This window comes from Mustela nigripes, chromosome 13, assembly GCF_022355385.1.
Source record: "Mustela nigripes isolate SB6536 chromosome 13, MUSNIG.SB6536, whole genome shotgun sequence".
NCBI classification, from domain to species: Eukaryota; Metazoa; Chordata; class Mammalia; order Carnivora; family Mustelidae; genus Mustela; species Mustela nigripes.
In genome coordinates, this window is record NC_081569.1 from 5,105,139 (window position 1) to 5,127,375 (window position 22,237).

The window sequence follows — 22,237 nt, forward strand, 5'->3', positions numbered from 1 at the left end:
GCTGTGGAATCCACGCTGACTCCGGGGAGCGTGCAAGGACGGGAACGAGCGGATAGGCAGGCCCAGTGGGCTGTGGGGATCAGAATATACGAGATGGCATGAAGGGGCATTCAGAGAATGAAGGGGTTGCTGATTTTAGTGAGTCCAAGGTGGTAGGTGTGATCAAGGGAGTGGCTGGCATACGTGGAAGATGGGGTTACTGGGGCAGAGGAGATCAAGATGCCAGAGGCCAAGATGGGAGGATCATCTGTCCCCTGAGTCACCAAGAATTAGGGCAGGGATGGTGTTGGAGAGAATGACAGAGCACTGTTTTGTGATGGTTCTGGATAGAGTCTCAGAATCAATACCAGCTGTTAGAATAAGACCAGAAACCTGTTAGTCTTGAGGTCGTGAGATTGTGGCAGAAGAACAAGGGTTAGACCGTGAGGAGGCTCCGTAGACTGAGGCCAGAAGTATGATGCTGCTTTTTAGAACAGTGGCTGGTTAGTATTGCTAGTTTGGAGATCTAGGCTAAAAGAAAGCAGACAGGGACGCCTCGGTGGCTCAGTTGGTTGAGCAGCTGCCTTCGGCTCAGGTCATGATCCCAGCGTCCTGGGATCGGGTCCCACATTGGGCTCCTTGCTCAGCGGGGAGCCTGCTTCTCCCTCTGCCTCTGCCTGCCATTCTGTCTGCCTGTGCTCGCTCTCTCCCCCCCTCTCTCTCTGATAAATAAATAAAATCTTTAAAAAAAAAAATAATAAATAAAAGAAAGCAGACAGATCATATAGTAATGGGGGCTTTAAAAAGTAAGCTGAGTTTTCAGACCAGTGAGGAGAAGGAAAAAGGAAACTAACAGGAGATCATTAAAAGGGTTGACTGTGACACCCCATAAGCGATCAAACCCCATAAGCGATCAGAACTCCCAGATTTGCATGGTTGGACAGTGTTTTTATCCCAGGAATCACCATCTAAGTGTCAGAGCACTGATCTAGAGGGTGTGAAGGGCTTGAAAAGGAAGAAAGGATGTTCCTCCCCACAGCATGCTGTTGGGCAATTGAAAGACTGAGATGTATGTCTATAACCCAGTAATGACATAGATGTGGTCGTGCTAATGTCCTAGACACAAGGTTAAGGTTAATGTAAGAGCTTAGAAAAGAAAGAACATTTGAAGTTTGGGTTTGGATCTTGGTTTTGGACTGGAAATTGTTTGTTATGAGACTATCACAGTATGAAACCTTAGTGATCTCAGTATCATCTTAATTACAGCAGAAGGTAATCTCTTCTTACTCACAGGATTATAAGACAAGAGATGTGACCGATGATGTAAAAAATATTGTAAGATTTGTTCAAGAACATAGTTCATCACAAGGAACAAGAAATAAAAACCACATGGGTCCTTCTGGGAGATTTACTATGAATATGCTCGTCGACATTTTCTTGGGTAAGTTATCTTTTTTATTGTTTGAGTTATAACAATTAAAGTTGAACATCTAGGGGCACCTGGGTGGCTCAGTCTGTTAAGCATCTGCCTTTGGCTCAGGTCACAGTCCCAGAGTCCTGGGATTGAGCCCCGCATCAGGCTCCCTGCTCAGTGGGGAGCCTGCTTCTACCTCTCCCTCTGCCTCTGTGTGCTTGCTCGTGTAGGCATGCGCTCTTTCTCTCTCAAATAAATAAATATTTTTAAAAATAAAATTGAACATCTAAAGAATTTATCACAAGTACATAGAAAAAAATCTCTTGCCTGTTTTCTTATAGAAATTAAAGATTTCAGAATAAAACTTTTTCGAGTAATGAAAGAAAGTTAGCTTTAATGAATTGTAACAATCGTTGTATAGAATTTATATGTTCCTAATGTGAGGTTTTCACATTCAGAAAAGCAAATAATAGGGCACAATGGATGAAGGGGATTAAGAGGTACAAAATTCCAGTTATGAAGTGAGTATGTCATGGGAATGAGAAGGACAGGATAGGAAATGTCGTCGGTGACATTGTGATAACATGACTGCCGAGCATACATAACGTACAGAATTGTTGAATCACTGTGTTGTACAGCTGAAACTGATGAAATATTATATGTCAACTATACGACTATAAAGATAATAGTAATAATAAATACAAAGAAAATATTAAAGCATATACAATTTCATCTGAATGAGTGAAATATAACTTGCTTGGAAAATTACCTGTTGAGAGGCGCCTGGGTGGCTCAGTAGGTTAAAGCCTCTGCCTTCGGCTCGGGTCATAATCCCGGGGTCCTGGGATCGAGCCCCGCATCGGGTTCTTTGCTCAGTGGGGAGCCAGCAGGCTCCCTCTCCCTCTCTCTCTGCCTGCCTCTCTGTCGGCTTGTGGTCTCTGTCTGTCAAATAGATAAATAAAATTAAAAAAAAAAAAAAGAAAGAAAGAAAATTACCTATTGAGTGATTTCCAGTTCCAGATGGCAGCTTGAGCAAAAGGATACCTTCTTCTTTGTTTGTTAGAGGCCCTATTTAAATAATAGGAAAGAAAATGAGGATTCACTTCATTGAGGCAAAGAGAACCAGAGAAGAGACATCACCAGATTCAAGATATTTCAAATCTTTTAGGAAATAGAAACATGGTGACAAGTGGAATGAAATACAGTAAGCCACCTGCAGAATGAATGTAAAGTGAGAATCGTGGCGGGGGGTGGTGCTTGACCAGGCAGAATTCCATTATCAGGCCTCAGAGTGAGTCTACAGGTCCACGGGATGGGAGTGAAGAAAGCAGGGGAGCCAAATAGGAGGAAAGAACTGCATCAAATGCCAGCCTGAAATTGATTCTAGAACAAAAATGAACACTGTGAGGAATAGAAGGGAAGCTGAGTTAGGGGCCAGAACCCCTGAGTAGCATTTGGGGACCACCTAGGCCACCCACTCACCCTAAAGCAAACCTGAATATTCCCATTCAGGGGAGGAATTTGAGGGGAAATAGATAGAAAATAACAGAGGAAGGGCACCTGGGTGGCTCAGTCAGTTAAGTATCTGACTCTTGGTTTCGGCTCAGATCGTGAATTCAGGGTCATGAGATCGAGCCCCGTGTCAGGCTGTGAGCTCAGTGGGGAGTCTGCGTAAAATTCTCTCTCCCTTTGTTCCTCCCCACCGTGCACTCATACTTCCCTCTCACCAAAATAAGTAAATAAAAGCTTTTAAAAAGGGGCGCCTGGGTGGCTCAGTGGGTTAAGCCGCTGCCTTCGGCTCAGGTCATGATCTCAGGGTCCTGGGATCGAGTCCCGCATCGGGCTCTCTGCTCGGCAGGGAGCCTGCTTCCTCCTCTCTCTCTCTCTCTGCCTGGCTCTCTGCCTACTTGTGATTTCTCTCTGTCAAATAAATAAATAAAATCTTTAAAAAAAAAAAAAAAAGCTTTTAAAAAAAATTTTTTTAAGTAACAGAGGAAATCCACCTTAAAAGTTTAACCTGATCCCTGAAGGTTAAGTACAACTTGACAACCAAGAGAAACCAAGTAACTATTTGACCCTGGGGATAAAGAAAATTTAGAAAGTAAGCAGTAGCTTTAGGAGGTATAGAGGAGAAACTCCTAATTTAGAATCTTCACCAAGACTTAAGTAACAATAGAATGTTACAGAAAAGAAACAAAGAATGAGAAAGAACTGTTAAAATTTTTATTTATTCATCTCTTTAGTTTTTTATTTTTAAGTAATTTCTGCATCCAACATGGGGCTCAAACTCACAACCCTGAGATCAGAAGTCACAGGCTCCTCCGACTAAGCCAGTCAGGCGTTCCAAGAGCTGTTAAAATTTTTAAATGAGGGGCGCCTGGGTGGCTCAGTGGGTTAAAGCCTCTGCCTTCGGCTCAGGTCAAGATCCCAGAGTCCTGGGATCAAGCCCCACATCAGGCTCTCTGAGCAGAGAGCCTTCTTCCTCCTCTCTCTCTGCCTGCCTCTCTGCCTACTTGTGATCTCTGTCTGTCAAATAAATAAATAAACAAAATTAAAAAAAAAAAAAATTTAAATGACTGGAGCACCTCGGTGGCTCAGTGGGTTAACTATCCTGCCTTCAGTTTAGGTCACAATCCCAGGTCCTGGGTTTGATCCCCACATCGGGCTTCTTGCTCAGGCGAGAGCCTGCTTCTCCCTCTCCCTCTGCCTCACTTCCTGGTTTGTGCTCTCTCTCTCTCTCTCAAATAAATAAATAGAATCTTTTAAAAAAAATTTTTTTTTAATGATTGACAAAGTAAGTTTAGTGAAAATGTTGAAAGGTAATGTCAGCGTTTTCTAAGACCTAAGCAAAAAGATATATGGAAAATATAAGGAAAAATATAGGTTAGTTCTTAGGAGATGTGAAATCTGACAAAAAATTTTTGAATTAGAAAATAAAGAGATGGAGTTATCAAATCAATGATAAGAGAAAATATCCCTGAGTGAAAGAGAAAAAGACCTTCAGATTAAAACGTCCACTGAATGCCAAAGGAGATGCTTTATGAGATTTGAGAATAACAAGAATAAAATGATGTTGGGGAGGAAAAACTTTTCCTCCATCCTGTTAGATTTAGTGGTTGGGGGCCTGTGAATTAAACTGACAAACGACAGATTTCATAAAAATGTGACTAAAAGGACCAATTAAAATTGAGGCTTATATACCATCTTAATAATGGAAAGGGAGGGAAAAAAAAATAATGGAAAGGGAGGGGGAGAAGAACACTTATGGGAAAACAAATGGTGTTTTGGAAAGATAAGGGCCCTTAGGAGAATAGATGAGAGGGAGATAGGATAGTTTTGTTACAGTGTTTAGGAATGGTATGGAGACTTCTCATCCCTGATGATAAGTAAGAATCAGTCTTCTTCAGTTGCTTCCAGGGAGAGAATTTATGACAATTGGGGGGGGGGGGGGTCTGCTTTTTTATTGCAGATAAGAGGTTCCAGGAACTCTGATGCCTTCTGCTCAAAATAATTTTTATGCCACAGTGGCATATTCTGGACCCATTCCAAGATAATCCTGAAAACTTTGGAAGAAAGAAACCAAAGCCAAACCTGTGATTAATATCAGTGACTAGAGCCCAGAAGGCAAAGAGAGTGATACCATAAACAGAGGAGCTGACCCATGGGTCCAGGGAGAAGGAGGCCCGGATCCACGGGTATGTAGCAGGTCCAGTAAGCTGTCCGTACAGGTTTTAACAAAGTCAAGAAAAACAGGTCCCAAGCAATGTGAGAAGGAATAAGAAATGAAATTTTTTTTATGACAGTAAAGAATGCAAATGTTAATTCTCAACAGAAGGAGAAAGACGTTTAGAAATCCCATGGGAAAGATTATACAAAGAGAGCCAAGGTCAAATGTAAAACAAGGGAAGTTGTTATACAATTTTGAGTAATTGATAAGCCCCCGAAAGCAATCCAGTCTTCTGGGTGCGGTAGACATTCTCTTGAGGGTTACACAGGAGTCAGGACCTTCTGTGTGGGGAAGGAAACCTATCATAAACACTGCTGACAAACTGCAACAGTTAGAGGCAACGTATGGACTGAAATACATTTAGGGAACAAGACAAGATGTGTTCATCTTAATGATGTAAAAATAAAGGTACAATAAACAAAAGGGGGAGCACTCGGAAGGCTTGGGGTGCTAATAACCTCTTATGTAAAAGGTAGAGAGGAACCAGAAGTTCTGTCTAAAGTTACAAAATAGGGTCATCTGGGTGGAGCGTCTGGCTTGGGTCATGATCCCAGGGTCCTGGGATCGAGCCCTGTATCAAGCTCCTTGCTTGGAGGGGAGCCTACTTCCCCCTCTCCCTCTGCTCGCCAATTCCCCTGTTTGTGCTCTCTCTCTTTCTCTCTCTCTCTGTCAGATAAATAAAATCTTTTAAAAATAAATAAAACTAAAGTTACAAAATTATCAGTAGATTAACCCATATTATATAACTAGCCAAGTTTGGGTCGAGGTGAAGTGTAGGGAGTAGTGTCTATGAGATGAAGCCTCATCTTTCATAGCAGGGTGGGGGGTCATGGGTAAATGGCAGGTGGTAGAGCTGGCTGGGGGAGTGACAGCAAGAGTTTTGAGTTCCTTGCGGAGGTGGCCACGGGAAGAGCTGAAAACAAAAGCTATTTAAAACAGGACTCTGGGGGGGCGCCTGGGTGGCTCAGTGGATTAAGCCGCTGCCTTCGGCTCAGGTCATGATCTCAGGGTCCTGGGATCAAGCCCCGCATCGGGCTCTTTGCTCGGCGGGAGCCTGCTTCTCTCTCTCTCTCTCTGCCTGACTCTCCGCCTACTTGTGATCTCTCTCTCTGTCAAATAAATAAATAAATAAAATCTTTAAAAAAAAAAAAAATAAAAAAAAAAATAAAACAGGACTCTGGGAATGCCTGGGTGGCCCAGTTGCTAAGCGTCTGCTTTTGGCTCAGGTCTTGATCCCAGAGTCCTGGGATCAAGTCCCGTGTGTGGCTTCTTGCTCAGGGGGGAGCCTGCTTCTCCCTCTGCCTACCACTTCCCTGCTTGTGCTCTCTTTCTTTCTCTCTCTCTTTCACAAATAAATAAAATCTTTTTTAAAAAACAAAAAACAGGACTCTGCCAGGGTGCCTGGCTGGCTCAGCTGGTTAGGCACCTGACTCTTTGTTTCCATTCAGGTCCTGATCTCCGGGCCCTAAGATGGGCTCCTGAGTCTGCTAGGGAGTCTTTCCTTCTTGCTTTCCATACCTCTCTGCTCCTCCCCACGCTTTTGGCCTTGCCTGCACACCATGCTCACGTGCTCGCTGTCTCTCTCTCTCTCAAATAAATAAAATCTTAAAAAAAAAAAATTACTGCTTTGGGCACCCAACTGGCGCAATAGGGAAGAGCACAACTCATGTTCATACATAGATAGATAGAGATTTGTCCTTAAGGTTTTATTTTATTTGACAAAGAAGAGAGAGTACAAGCAGGGGAGCCGCAGGCAGAGTGAGAAGCAGGCTCCCCACAGAGGAGGGATCCCAGTGCGGCGCTCGGTCCCAGGACCCTGGGATCATGACCTAAGCCGAAATCGGACACTTAACCCACTGAGCCACCCAGGCACCCCAGGAAGAGCACAACTCTGGATCTCAGGGTCCTGAGTTCAAGCCCCACACTGGGGGTTGAGATTACTGAAAATTAAAATTTAAGAAAAGGGGCGCCTGAGTGGCTTGGGGGGTTGGGCCGCTGCCTTCGGCTCAGGTCATGATCACAGGGTCCTGGGATCGAGCCCCGCATCGGGCTCTCTGGCTCAGCCGGGAGCCTGCTTCCTTCCCTCTCTCTCTGCCTGCCTCTCTGCCTGCTTGTGATCTCTGTCAAATAAATAAATAAAATCTTTAAAAAAAAAAAAAAATGATTGCATTCCAAAAGAGTGGAAGGTGGGGGAGGGAAGAAGGATGGGACAGAGGAATGTTGGTTTTCATCCTAAACCTTTCTGTACTACATTTTATTTTTCCCATGTACATGCCTCACTTTAATTTAAAAAATAGATAAAGCAATTAATAGGTGCATTTATTTTTTAAAACATTAATAGCCTAGACTGGTGTAGGAATGTGGTTTACTCAGTTCCTCAGCTCTTCCTTCTGGACCTGCTCTTTCCTCCAGACAAAAGCAACTGTTAGTGTTGGTCTTCCCTTTCTGAATTTTTTTTTTTTTTTTAAGCAGAGAGAGAGAGCATGAGCTGGGGAAGGGCAGAGGGAGAGGGAGAAGTAGGCTCCCAGCAAGGAGCCCACCTCTGGGCTCCATCCCAGGACCCGGGATCATAACCTGAGCCGAAGGCAGACACTTAACCAACTGAGCCACCAGGGCATTTTGTTTTGTTTTGTTTGGGGGATTGTATTTATTTGAGAGAGACAGCATGAGGGACAAAGAAGGAGAAGCAAACTCCCTGCTGAGCACAGAGCCCATGTGAGGTTGGATCCCAGGACTCCCCAGGACCCTGAGATCATGACCTGAGACGAAGGCAGACACTTAATTGACTGAGCCACCCAGGCGCCCGTCCCCCCACACACACCCCCGGTCTGGATTCTTGCCTTTGAGTTTGGACCTCATTCAGGGTCAGGAGGAACAAGAGGTTGCAGATAAAATAATGTATTACAGGAGTGATGCGTGATCACTCCACATTGCAATATGTAGAAAATAAAACTAACTCGGGAAAAAAGCGCTATTATTTTAATGTGTATTTATTCACAATCACATATTTATCATACTGTACATATAATTTATATCATTTCTACATAACAAGATACAAGCATTATTTAACTTTTTTATTATAGCTTTTAGTAATTTATATTTTATCATATTGATGAGCTGTATTTTAACTAGTCTTATTTTTTTTTTAAGATTTTATTTATTTATTTGACAGACAGAGATCACAAGTAGGCAGAGAGGCAGGCAGAGAGAGAGGAGGAAGCAGGCTCCCTGCCGAGCAGAGAGCCTGATGTGGGACTTGATCCCAGGACCTGAGATCATGACCTGAGCCGAAGGCAGCGGCTTAACCCACTGAGCCACCCAGGCGCCCCTTAACTAGTCTTATTTAAGGACATGTTTTTCTGTTATACATGATGATGTGATAAATAGCCTTTTAAATACACCTTCAGCTGCACCTGTGATTGCTCGTTTCATGTAGATTCCCAGGAAGATTACTGAATCAAACAGTGTTCTGGCATACCTAGTTCCTCACTATCTCTTTCATGTTAAGAAGATTGTGTTTAGCTTTTTTTTTTTTTTTAATCATTTATTCATTTATTTATTTATTTATTTATTTATTTATTTTAGTGACCTCTACAACCAGTTTGGGGCTCAGACTCACAAGCAGCTCCCACACACACACACACCTTTTTGTTGTTTATTTGTTTTTCCAGCTTTCTTAGTTACTGCCAGCTCTAGGGCTGGTCCTGTGATGTGACATTTCAGGGATTCAAACCACTTGAAGGAAGGAAACCTTGAATCATGGGGCATAGATGACCAGAAGCCATCTGACATTTACAATAATGTAATTATTTGGAACTCTTAAAATAGAACTAAAGCTTTACAGAGTAACTGTTAATTCCGATTATAATCAGCGTCACGAGGCTTCTTAAGTAGATTGCTGTAATGAAATTATGTTTACAATGAAGACATTAATAATTAAAGCAGATTGGATAGGAGACCAGATATCCAGGCCAGTGCAGTGCTTTCAACCAATAGGAAGAGGAAGGAAGGAGGCAGTCTCCTGGAGTGATGTGTTTTTGTCTTATACTCTATCAAGGCTTCCTCCGTGAGGGTCACAGAAAGAATGGGCTTAAATAATTGGACCACACACGAGTTTCAGTACAGGACCAGAGATAGCATTTGTGAAAATGTCCAAATTTTTCTGTAAGGAGATCAGTAATGCACTGTTATCTTAATGTAGCACAGAGATACGAAGTGCTTTGAGTTATGTAACCCTCTCTTTGATTTCTTTGCTCTAATGTAATTTTAGAAGTTGTAAGTGCAACATCCTAAAGTGATAAGCTTTATTTTGCTGCTGTTTTTGTTCAATCTGTGTTATAAAAAGATGAGGAAAAGTATATATAACCATAGAAATTTTAGAGTTCTACTCAGATATTCTCACTTTATGGAAATGGGTATGTTTGTGCCATGGGCTTTCCTGTGGCACAGATTATCCACTCCATTTATCCAGACCTGTCCATAAATGACTTTTTCAGCCTCTCCTACTGGAGGCTTCTGACATACCTACATTTACTAATCTAACTCCTTGGGCCTCCTTACCAGGGAGTAAGAGTGCAAAAATTCAGTCGGGGATATTTGGAAAGGGATCTACTTATTCACGACACAATGCTGAAAGACTTTTTAAAAAATTGATACTTGACAAGATTTTGGATGAAGACTTATATATCAATGCCAATGACCAACCAATTGCCTATGTGATGCCAGGAAATAAAGCCCAAACTGTCCTAAATGGGCATTTAAAGGTAGGATATTTTAAATGTTTATTTTATTTAATTATCTTACAGTGAGTGGGCAAAAAAATATATTACTGCAAATTAGAGGGGCTTCTCCAAACTACTGCAAATTAGAGGGGCTTCTCCAAAGCTTATGGATATTGAATTTATATATACTGTCCTACATGAATGTACTCTGTTCCCCTTAATTTGGAAAGAGCTTAAAATCGAACCCAAGTAATGTAGTAGCTGTCAGAGCAAATTCCGTTGGGTCGTCTGGTCTCTGAATCATCATACATTCATTAGGTAAACATTTATCAAGAAGCTGTTCTGTGCCAGGCACTGGAGATGGAAAGATGAGGAATCCACAGCCCTTGTTCGTGAGGCGTTTGCTATAGCTGCTTGGCATAACAGAAATACCAAAAAAAAAAAAAAAAGAAAGAAAGAAAGAAAGAAAAAAAACCCATGCAAATGCAAGTAAGAATTAAATGAAGCTTATATTTGGATACAAGTGTGCGTGTACCCACTCCTGTGATCACTTTCTCTCTCACAAAGGTAGACTTTATGGAAACAGAAAATTCCAGCAGTGTGAAAAAACAGAAAGCTTTAGAAGCAAAGATATCTCAAAGGGAAGAGGTGGTGAAGAAGTGTCTTGGAGAACTGACAGAAGTCTGCAAATCTCTGGGAAAAGTTTTTGGTGTCCACTACTTTAATATCTTTAATACTGTCACTCTCAAGAAGCTTGCAGGTACATATGGTCTTCTGTTACGTGGCATGAATTAATAAGCCAAAAGTTAATCTGGCTAAGGAACATTTTAAGAGCATAGATCTTGCTTGGTTTATTTTCGTTATTTTAATTTAATCTCTAAATTGAAAGCTCAAAGAAGCAACTTTTTTTTAAAAGATTTTATTTATTTATTTGACAGACAGAGATCACAAGTAGGCAGAGAGGCAGGCAGAGAGAGAGAGGAGGAAGCAGGCTCCCTGCTGAGCAGAGAGCCCGATTCGGGGCTCGATTCCAGGACCCTGGAATCATGACCTGAGCTGAAGGCCAAGGCTTTAACCCACTAAGCCACCCAGGTGTCCCTCAAAGAAGCAACTTAAACTTGAGATGAAATATGGGGTACCTGGGTGGCTTAGTGAGTTAAGCTGCTGCCTTCAGCTCATGTCACGATCCCAGGATCCTGGGATCAAGTCCTGCATGAGGCTCCCTGGTCAGTAGGGAGCCTGCTTCTCCCTCTGCCTCTGCCTGCTGCTCCCCTAGCTTGTGCTGTCTCTCTTTGATAAGTAAATAAAATCTTTTTAAACGATAATAATAATAAGACATATACAGTACTATGTTATTTGGACACAGTATAATTTTAATTTTATACTTCTCCCTCTAATGCTGGATGTTAGGATGTGGATAATTGTAATCTGTAATACCTGCTGTGTCACTCATTGATTTTGTCTTCATTATCTGCCTGCTTTATGATGTTTGGCTATGTTAAGTACGGATGTCTATGCAATGAGGAGCTACATTCCTTATGTTTCATGCTTCTTTGAACCCAGATCTGGCACACTGCTTATCTTGAGTTCAGCTGACCTAAGTTATTTCCATAGCTATTTATTACGACCATAGTCATTTCCATAGCTTCTGACAGCTCCACCCAGAATCCTAATAAGAAAGCCCCTGAGAAGTAAAGTAAGTCCCTCACATAGTTGACTGGTTAATGTACACATTGCCTTCTGCATTCTTCCTTCATAAAATCTCATGATCCACACCTCCTCTCTCTTCTGTTCCCATTCCTACCACCCTGGGTCATCACAGCGTCTCATCAGCTCTGAGATGCTGTCTGTTTTCAGAGACTGCTATTTTCTGGACTATTAAGAGAGAAAACATTGTGCTAATTAAACAGTGACACAGTGCTTTTATGGAAAAAAATTGTTTCTGATTTACTTAAATACAGATTTCTTATTGTATATAACTCTGTGCATATATAAAAATCGCATAAAATCATAGCAAGTTGATTTAGGTACTTAGAGAAATTCATATCCAAAACCTGGCTCTCGGGAACCATTTGTGGCCTTGGCTATATGTGTCTTTCCCTTGTGTCTTTTTTTTTTTTTTTTTTTTAAGATTTCATCTATCTATTTGACAGAGATCACAAGGAGGCAGAGAGGCAGGCAGAGAAAGAGGGAGGGGGAAGCAGGCTCCCCTGCCGAGCAAAGAGCCCGATGTGGGGCTCAATCCCAGGACCCTGAGATCATGACCTGAGCTGAAGGCAGAGGCTTTAACCCACTGAGCCATCCAGGCGCCCCTCCCTTGTGTCGTTGAGAGTGTTAGTGGCACAGCCTTTTTAGCACTCCACTCTTCTCCCCAGCAATTTAACCAAATCCGCCAGTCAGCTACTCTGATGTGATGGTGGCGTTTCTCCAAGGGTGCCAGAAAGCATCTGCAGGAGGCCGCACAGCTCTCGGGGACGCAGATGTCCTGCTGCCCCATTGGCTATGGGCATCCTTTTCAGGTCCTGTTAAGCACTTGGTTGTGGCTCATGGAATCGTGGCCTTTTCCTCAAAGGCAGATACCTGCTTTATTCATGCCAAATCCCTTCCCCATGACCCTGAGCTTTTCTGCATCACGGTCACTTCTCCAGTGTCTTCACAGTCTAATCTTCTGACCAACATTGCGTGGGGCACTCAGGACACTGCTGAGGCGCCCACAGCACGGCCAGCCAGGACGAGGCCTCACACACACGGGTGGTGGCAGCTGTTCGGCCAGCGGCCCCTGTCGGATGCATCTGGACCTTGGGAATGGCACAGTGTGGAGCAGTGCATGTCAAGAAAATACAGCATTTTGTGCCTAGGCTATTAGTGAGTTCCCTGCCTGGTCTGTAACTCCAGATAGGAATGGGAGACAAATTTAATCTTCCACAAAGTTCGCTGAAACGCCACCAGTTTCTCGAAGAGGGACAGATTTCTGCTTGCCTGCCCAACGTCATCTTTCATTAACCCTCCATAAACCTACTGGTCTGTCCCACAGGTCTCTTCCTTCTCCTCTAAACACAGAAATTATGTGAAAATTACAAATTTGAGATCTGCCCTTTATTTGCTCAAAGAGTAGGAATTGTCACTTCCTCACTCCCCAGAGCCAGTGCCTCGACAGATCCCGCAGACCCAGCCTCTGAAATATGGGTCTCTCTCTTCCGTCCACGTGCCCTGCCCGACTGTAGTTCCCGCATCCTGGCCTGCTCCCGAAGGGGCTCCTGCCCGGTCACAGTTTCCTCTCTCCCTGACAGGTCATTTTCCATGCGGCAGCCAGAGCAGTCTTTAAAACGACAGGCTTGTCTAGCTGCAAGACTGATGGGCCATCTGTACACTGAGGACTCTTAATGGCCCACTTGTTCCCGTCCAAGGACTTGCTTCACCCCACATGGCAGAGAGACTGGAGGAAGCACGGGTTTGGGTTGGGGGTGGAGTACAAATTCAGTTATGGGCTTCTGGAAGAGGAGATCCATGTCTGGAGTGCTGGGGAGCACTCGGAGCTGGAAAGACAAATGTGGGCGTTCTCCGAAAACAGGGAACATCAGCGGGCGGGAGCAAAGTCTGGTTAAACTCTGAGACCCGTAGCACAGGTACCCGCCTCCAGTCCCCCCTACACACACCCTTCTCTGTCTGCCCCCCTCTGCCCTGACTTAGCGCCTCTGCTGCTGCAATTGCATGATGGGCTCCCGTCCTCAGGGCCTGTCGCCTGCCTCTGTTGGCACCAACTGCCTGTTAGAAAATTGGCCCTTGTGCCTGGTGCCCTGCAGTTAGTTGGCGCTTCACAGGCATGTGCTGAATGAGTGAATGAGCGTGAATTCAGTGGGTTTTCTATGGGTGGTAATTTAAATTCCTAATTTTATGCCCATACACAGAATCTTTATCTTCTGATCCTGAGGTTTTGCTTCAGATTGATGGTGTTACTGAAGATAAACTGGAAAAATACGGTGCCGAAGTGATTTCAGTATTACAGAAGTACTCTGGGTGGACATTGCCAGGTACGGTATACAGCTAACTTTCTTGAAGCCTGTTTGAATGTTAAGCAGTGCATCCCACTGGATTAGACTTTTGTGGTTTCTGGATTGTGTTAACGCTTCCTCCACCTTGTCACACTGACGTTCAAGTACAGAGCAGCCCCTGTGCTGTTCCAGGCAACTCTTGGAGGACACTGGCACTTAGCCCCGCCCCCCAGGAAGGCCAGTGACTCAACCTGCTAGTAGGACCCAGAGGAGGACTTTGGGCCCAGGAGCTCCAGTTCTGTTAAGGCAAGTGCCCAGGGAATCCTGTCTCGACTCTGCTAGCTGTGGCAGGCCACAAGTAACTTCTTTGTGCTTGGTTTCCTTATCTGTGGGAGGGACATGTTATCTGACAAGCATGTCTAAAGATAAAATTTAAGAGTGGAGTTTAAATGTTTTGGGAAAATGAACGCAATTGGAATGCTAGATAATCATCGTTATCCGAGAGAATCTGCCCAACTGAGGGCGTCGCTAGTAGACAGTCCCGCGGGTTACAGTGGGCCGGCCATGGAGCCCCTCACTGTGAGCCCCTCACTGAGCTACAGACAGCATGAACCATGAGAAGCTCAAGACGGAGCTCTTGTAGGAGATGCGAGGTCCCATGCCCTCCTCCCACATATTGCCCTGCAGTAAGACAACGGACGGGCCAAGTTCAATGATTCTTCTGTTTGTGTAATAGACGGCAGGGGTTTCTTCCCAAGGCTGATGGGAAAGATAAGCAGAATGAGGAATGAGTGCGCATTTCTTTCAAGTTGTGTCCCTCCTCCTCCATTTTTTACCCATTAACAAAATGCTGAAAAGCGAGGTTTTTATAAATTCCTCTGTGTGGTAATTATTCCATTAAGAGCCTTGCTTTGAATATTGGTAGGGACTTAACATTTGTTTAGTGTAGTAACTTGTTTGGAAGGGGATTTTTGCCCACATAAGACGGGATGCTCTGTGGAAACAGCCCACAGTGTGGTGATGATCGCTCCCACTTACTGAGGGACAGACACCGTGCCAAGAGCTTTGCCTGTTTTGTATCATTCCGTCCTCACAACACCCCATTTCACAGCCTTTTTAGTGCCAAGTCCCACAGCTAGGATGACGGGATGACAGCTCCCCGTGTGAACCAGTGTTGGACGGACTCTGCAGTCCCACAGCTTAGACCCCTTCCTGCCAGGCAGGCGGGTAGCCCGAGGGGGAGCCCAACCAGCCGGGAAATACCTTCCTTGGGAGAATGGAGCTGGGGTCCCCATGACCCAGGGGAAGATTTCCTGCTTTTTAGGTGCCTTAGGGTGCCAGTACCTCGTGGAAATTACCACCTTCTTTGCAAACTAGTGCTTTTGTAGCAACCCATTTCCTGCAGAGTATGTGATATGTTCCGAACCATAACATAAAGAAGCATTTTTTTGTCTTTGAAGAGTATAATAGGGCCTAGGGTTTTCTGGCACATGTTTACTGCATAACTGTTGTTCAAGATGAGGTACAGAGCATAGTCGGTTGTTTCCCTTATATTGGGCTCTTTTTTTTTTTTTTTTAGGATGTGTTAAATTATAAATAAAATTGTCTTTTATATACCTTTATACTTTTCAAAGAGCTTCACAGGATTAACTCCCAAACGATAATACGGACACAGGCCGTGTATGACAGAGTATGAGCCACACCTGATGTCCTTAGTTAAGTTAAACTTTTACAAATTTCTGGGGTGCCTGGCTGATTCAGGTGGTGGAACATGTGACTCTTGGTCTTAGGGCTGTGAGTTCAGGCCCCACATTGGGCATAGAGCTTACTTTTAAAAAGAGAGATTATCATAGGTTTCTTTAATAAATTCTGATCTCATTACTTTAAAAGTAAATTTCCATTGAGGACTCTGGCAGAGTCCCCTGACATCAAGAAATCTTCCATTCTTGTGGAATTACTGAACCCAGGTGACAGGAGGCCCCCAGGAAAGGAGCTGGGTGTCAGCCCAACTGCCCCCCTGGTGGTGGTCCTCCCCATGGACCGTCATGGCTCCTGGGCCAGCGCACCATCAGGGACAAACATCTGCACTGTCCACTTGTAGCTGATGACGGTTCCCCGCTGAGAAGCCCGGGCAGCAGCAGGGGCACCAGAAAAAACGGCCCCGAAGAGTTTGATGAGGAAACGCCCATATCTTCTCACTACTTTATGAATAAAACCAAAAATGAAAGAAAGAGGAAGAGGATGTCAGCCTCCCAAAGGCCTAAGAGGAGGAAAACTGGCTTTGGTGGCTCCAAGACCAAAGGGTAGGTCCTGCCCCATGGACCACGGGCGGTGGGTTCGTCCGGGAGAGAGGACAAAAGCCCCATGGCTCGGATTTGCTCTGAAGCATTATTAAAATAAGCCATTGTTAAATGTTGCCTCTAGTTAATGGAATGATGACTAAGACTGAATCCAAAACAGAAACATTTGTTTTAGATTTTTAAAATCTCTACTCCTAAGTTGATGATCACTCAAGTTTTCTACTTTGCAAAAATGTCTCCAGTTTTGACATTACCTTTGAAAAAAAGTTTTTTTCTTTGTAATCACTCTCCTTCAGGTTCTTTTCCACCTAGTATGTTATGAATCCTGTACTAGCTGAGTAAACAAAGGCTTTTGTTTCCCCGTTGCTTTTATGATCCCATTGTACTGCTACACTCTGCTTTCTCTGCTGCGGCATCTGCGGCCCCGCACGCTCCCTGCCAAAGCTCCCTGCCCTGTGGTGAGACCTGGGAGAACCGACCTCCCAACCTGGGGTCAGTTAAGCCAGGCCTCCAGGGGCTGCATGAATGGCTCCCACCTCCCATCTCCCACCTTTGCCTGGCCCCAGGGCTGGGATGCGGTGGCTTTGGCGTGCTCCCTGCACACTGGTGGGCTGGCGGCGCACAAGGACCTGTCAGGTCCTGGCTGATGATCTGTGCAGTACTTCTTTTGTCTTCATAATTGCACTGCCTGTGCCCTGTAGGTGAGCAAGGTCTGGCAGGATCAGGACCACCCCGTCAGCCTAGAGAATGTGGCCCCCAAGTAACCACATAATATAACGGAAATGCTTACAGGAGAAAGGAAGCAAGTCCTCAGCAAACTTTTGCAAGCTATTGTGTTTTTCTTTCGCAGTTTTTCTACCTCTTTTCCTTCTGGGTAATAAAAAAACAAAAATCGAGTGGGGGAAGAGAAAGGAAGGCAAATGTTACCAAATTGTCATTTTCTTGTTAAGTCCATAAACAAACATCTTGTATGTGCTAATCCTTCTGCCAGGGTACAGAAATTAAAGGCATTAGTAAATGTTAGTTTCATTTTGTGGTTTTTAGTGCGCAAGTGACCAGCAGATGTTCTTCAGTGGGGACATTTTCTCATTTTCCTCATTTATTCCTCTCTTTTGGGAAATACTCACTTGCTCAGGAGCTCACAGAGTAAGAGGAGGATTTAAAAGGCGTCTGGTCCAGCCTCCTGGGGTTTATGATGAGGTAGCTGAGGCCTGGCCTGGGGAAGGCTTGTGGGAGGCTTTTCCCGGCCGGGTCTCAAGTTTCCCAGGTAGGACCGGCCTCTGGCTCACCCACACCTGCCCAGAGGCCTTTCATCTCTGCACTTGTCCGCAGAGCCCCTCACACACAGGTCTTATCCTCACATTCTTACTCGTTGGAGCAGAACCCACCACATTTCAGTGTTCATTGCCCTTGGCTCCCTTTGCAGTTTTTCCAACTTCTGTTTTTAAGAGTGAAGCACTTCGCCCTGTGGGTTAGAACCTAATCTAGGAAGAAGTAGTAAAACTCACACTTCTCCAAAAGCCAGTACCAATTTGAATGCTGGTTGTTAATTAGCCTGCGTGTTTACAATGAGATTCTTTCCTAATCTCTTCTGACCAAAACCAGGGAGTTTTGTAACTTTTTTTTTTTTTTTTTTTTTGACCCCTTGTAGCAGCCTCTTCTACCCCTGCTTCATCCGTGTCGTTGCCGCTGAACCACGGGCTCGGTTTCCCACAGCTTCCAGGCTGCTCACCTGGCTGAGTCTGCTCAGCCCCAGAATTCCGTGGCCGCGTGCCAGAAACCTTAACTCCGCGACGCGCCCTCTGAGCTTTACATCTTCCCAGTAACACACAATGAACCTGTTGTGTTCTGGGCTCTCGGATGGCCCGGCTGTGGCAGGGACCGCTGCTGGCTCATTCTGTAAATCAACGTAAACAGCAGGTTTTCGCTCAGGGCTTAATTTCTCAGCAGGAAATCAGTACAGGGAAATTGAAGACTGCTTCTCTGCCCGGTATTGCCCTCAAGCAGGAGTTTAAAAATGTTGAAAAAGCGCTCTTCCCCATGGGCCAGCAGAATGCCTTTAACCAGACGGTGGCCCTGAGACCCTGGCCTCCCCATTCAGAGATGCGGAAGATCACTTGCAGGGATTACCTCTGGGCACCGACTTGGCTGGTTATAAACCACGGGGAGTAACCTGCACAGTCTGGAAAGGCTTCTTCTCTTATCCTTGTAAGATGCTGGCCTTGTGGCTCTTCTCTTGCATTTCCTTAGCAGGGAGAAAAGAGCTGGTATCTTCAGGTCAGTAAGGGAAGTGAGGTGCTGGCAGGACTTTGTCACAGGCTGTGGCCGGGCTTCTTAGCTGGTTTTAAAGGCAGCAAGTGGGAGAGGAGAGTGGGCCGGAGAGCGAGCTGCTGGCGGCGTGGCCCGACAACACGCGCCAGATCCGAGTGCCTCCGCGGTGAGCTACGTGGGCCACCTTCCCTGCGCTAGGGGGCCGGCTATGAGGTTCCCCCGTGCTCTGCCGCTGCTCCCCACTCACCCACAAAGCTACCTTTCTCTTAGCTGCGCCAGCACTGTAATTCCACAGTGTCTGTTGTCCGAGCATCTGGGACTTTGAATCAAAGTATTTTCACCTCCTCACCTGGTCATAATAGATCAAGGACTGTGGATCTGGGCTCTGCTGTCCAGAGGGAGGTGTCTCATCATTAGCTGTGAGCAGTGGGGGTGGAGAGCAGGCACAAGGGGTCCGTCTCAAGTCCCCAAATTAAGAAACAACCCTTGCCATTTTAAGGAGACAAATTGAGAACAAAATTGTGCGAAGGGCAGCAGTCCTTTATTCCTTGAACCGTAAAGGAAACTTACGGGGCATTTGTAGGCAGGAAGTGCACGGAGACGCGGAAGAGTGAGGAAAATCACAGACTAATGATAGAACTCTGCGCAGGTTGAGAGCAAGACTCTTCACTTCTGGTTTTATTTAACCTTTTGATTTTCTTTGTCACCTTTTAGGGGGTCCACCGCATGCAGAAGGACATCTTCTAAAAGTAGATCCTCCAACGTATTTGGACCCCAGTCATCTGTGCCTGGTTCTCAAGCAGCATCAGGAGCCCCTAGAAGATTGGGGATTATGGCTCCACCAAAGCCTATAAATAGACCTTTTCTTAAGCCTTCGTATGCATTCTCATAACAACCAGATCTCAATGTACATAGATCTTATTTCTTGTTTGTCAGCATCTCACCATCTGTGACCATAAAGCTGTTAGTTTTGTTAGACCATTTATAATTTTTACCCATAACTATTAATATTTAAATAAATGCTTAGGGTGACAGTTCTTATTTTTAAAATAAACGTTTTCTTTTGAATAAGCATGATTTGCTGCTGCTGCAAGCCTTGTGGCTGTCGTTTCTCAGAACGTCTGAAGCAGCAGCTGAATCATCTCAGTGAGAGAAATTCTAAGCACGACATGAAACACAGAAGCCGCAGGAAGAGACACGCATGGGACATGGTGAAACTGTAAAACTCTGCAGAAGGTGACATAAACAAAATTAAAAGACAAATGACAGAGAAAACAAAAATATCTGACAAGGAATTAATATCCATAATACAGAGTACCTGTATGAATCATTTAAGAAAAAGAAAAGAAAAGAAAACAAACTGGGTAGAAAAATGAACAGAGACTGTGACAGGCTCTTCCCAGAAGAAGTACAAATGGCCCACAAATATGTGAAAAACGCCCAGTCTCCCCAGTTACAAATATAAATTAGAACAATGAGATGCCATTCTTCTGCCTCTTAAGTTGTCAACACTGGGTAATATCTCAAAATCTGGGGCCAACAGGAGAACGGCCAAACGTTTGACTGGTGAGACTATAGGAGCTGTTTACGGTGAATACTAGGGAGGCCTCACTTTTGAAGACCTTCCGCATATAGGCTGATGGACCAGAGAGTCTTAATGTGGGATTTTAGCACCTCTTTTTGGAGCTCTAGTACCTTGTTTTTTGAGACCTTTCGCATCTTAGCTGTAAGTAACCTTGGTGACCTGTTTGGCATCCCACTTCTGGACCTCAGTCAGGAGAGTGGAACACAGGAAGCTCTGCCCAGGTGGAAGTTCCCGCAGTGGGATGTGGCTGGAAGCCCTGTGGCCTCTGCCCACCGGCTCAGTGCTGCGTGGAGCCTGCACCCACCGTGAGGGGCAGGCCTTAGCGGCACACCACCTTCTGGCTTCCGTGTCTGTCACCTGGGGCTTTGGGATCCACACTGAGTGAAGGAGGCTGCCCGGACGGGAGTCCGCTGAGCGCTGTGCCCTATTCTCTCAAGATACCTTCCAGAGCTGACATTTTCACAGAACCCATCTTCCCAGAAAGCTCTGACTCAAGTAGCCAGAAGAAGCTTGTCTGGGTGAGGAAAGGACACAGGACAAAGTAGCCTGTGGCTGAGGCTGCTGGGACAATGTCCCCGGCACAGGGTCACCTGGGAGTGTTAGCGATGCATGAGGGCATCTGGCAGGAGGTCACATCCTTCCACATGTGGCAGCTTCGACTTGGGGGCACGGGGTGGGGGGGGCTCTGCCCAGAGACATTGGATCATTTCCTGGTTCCAACCTCAGTAGTTCCTTTACTGAGAGGCCTCTTCTGCCCAGATCCTGGAGACCACTATCTCCAGGGGCCCTCAGGGCCAGGGGGCAGAGAAGGGTGGTGCAGAGGGAGCCACAGGAGTGGGGTGCTGAGGGGGACAGAGCTGACTCTGACCCTAACTCTAACCCAAAGCCCAACCCCACCTCACAGCGGGAACCTGAGGTCAGCACAGGGTCCAGTGGCAGAGCAGGGCCCCACAGCCACCTCTTTTTAGAAATTCTGGGTTGGAACAGGCTCCGGTCAGTTCATCGGGCCCCAGGAACAGGTACAGAAAATAAAAGTGGCCTCCATTTCAGCCTCCAGCCTTCTCAGACGGCCCTGCTGGAGGGTTGGGGGGCGGGGGTTAGGGGTAGAATGCCCCGGCATCCACGTGGGGTAATCTCAGGACAACAGAAGCACAAGGACTTTTTTTTGTGTGCCCCTGGCAGCCAGAGAGCCAGTGACAGCAAAGCCACCGGGCCCTCCTGGGGCTTCCATGCACAGAAATCACCATGGCACAGAAGGAAGGTGGGAGACGAGTGTACCAGAGTTCCAGCCTAGGACCTTTCGCTGGCCCACCCTCCCGAGGTACAGGAAGGCCTGGGGATGGGGAGCGTGGGAGGGGTCTGGGGCTCTACCGCCTTCCCCACCAGCCCTGTGGAGGACACAGGAAGGATTGGAATCTGACTCCTCTCCCACCCTGAGAACTTCAACAAGCTGACAGGTCCTTGCTTACTTTTAAGGACAGGGACCCTACTTCTTCACAGAAAGAGAACAGACCTGCAAAACCCACTCTCTGCCAAGGACTGTTCCAGGAATTTTCACATAATTTAATTCATTCCTTTAATCCCTCCCAACAGCCCTGAGAGGCAGGCACATATTAGCCTTTTTTATGCAGAAACCACAATTCAGAGAGGTTATGTAATTGCCCAAATCCACACAGCTAGGAAGTGGTGATAAGTAGGGTAAGGTCCATCCTGGTTTGCCCTGACAAGTCCCTGTCTGTATTTGCCATCCTGGTGTAGTAATCCCGAGCGCTCCCTTGCATTCCTGCAAGTGCTCCCGTTTAGGCAATAGGCTGTAAGGAATCCAGGTCCTGCTTTTTCCCTGGACAATCCAGTCTCCTCTCCCAACCCCATTTTTCCATCCAAAGCCCGAGGAGCCACCTGCCACTACCTGCTGAAACATCAGACCCCTGGGGGCAGGCCCCAGGGATAGGGCTGCAGAATTACCAGCCAGCACAGCTAAGCTGCGGTTTTTCTCCAGAACAGGAGAAGAGGAAGTAGAGGCTGTGGTCCAGGCCCCCTTGCTCTTCTTAAGAAACTGTTTTCCTGTGACTTGGAGCTGCTCCCAGCCCCTAAGGCCCACTGACCCTTGGGTGGGTCTCGTAGGTCTCCAGCTTTGGGCTCCCACCCTGGCAGAGACATCTGGGCAGAGAGACCATGGCCTTGTGGGTCCATTGTGAAGGCAGGGTGGAGTCCCCAGGAGCCTCCAGCGGCCACTGCTTCCTCAGTG

At 45.8% G+C, this 22,237-nt stretch overlaps 1 protein-coding gene across 2 annotated transcripts in view; it reads left to right on the forward strand.

Annotated features, from left to right (window-relative positions):
* Positions 1-19,497, forward strand: part of BLM (BLM RecQ like helicase) — a 91,049-nt gene extending 71,552 nt beyond the window's left edge. The window contains exons 17-22 of one of the 2 annotated variants that reach the window (XM_059371531.1): positions 1,273-1,420; positions 9,684-9,883; positions 10,409-10,601; positions 13,750-13,872; positions 15,935-16,136; positions 19,119-19,497. In XM_059371531.1, coding sequence (XP_059227514.1) covers positions 1,273-1,420; positions 9,684-9,883; positions 10,409-10,601; positions 13,750-13,872; positions 15,935-16,136; positions 19,119-19,296 — 1,044 coding nt within the window. In that variant the 3' untranslated portion in view covers positions 19,297-19,497. Of the gene's footprint in view, positions 1-1,272; positions 1,421-9,683; positions 9,884-10,408; positions 10,602-13,749; positions 13,873-15,934; positions 16,137-19,118 lie in introns of those variants that run through there. The other variant, XM_059371532.1, reaches the window with a different exon arrangement.
* The last annotated feature ends 2,740 nt before the right edge of the window (positions 19,498-22,237 follow it).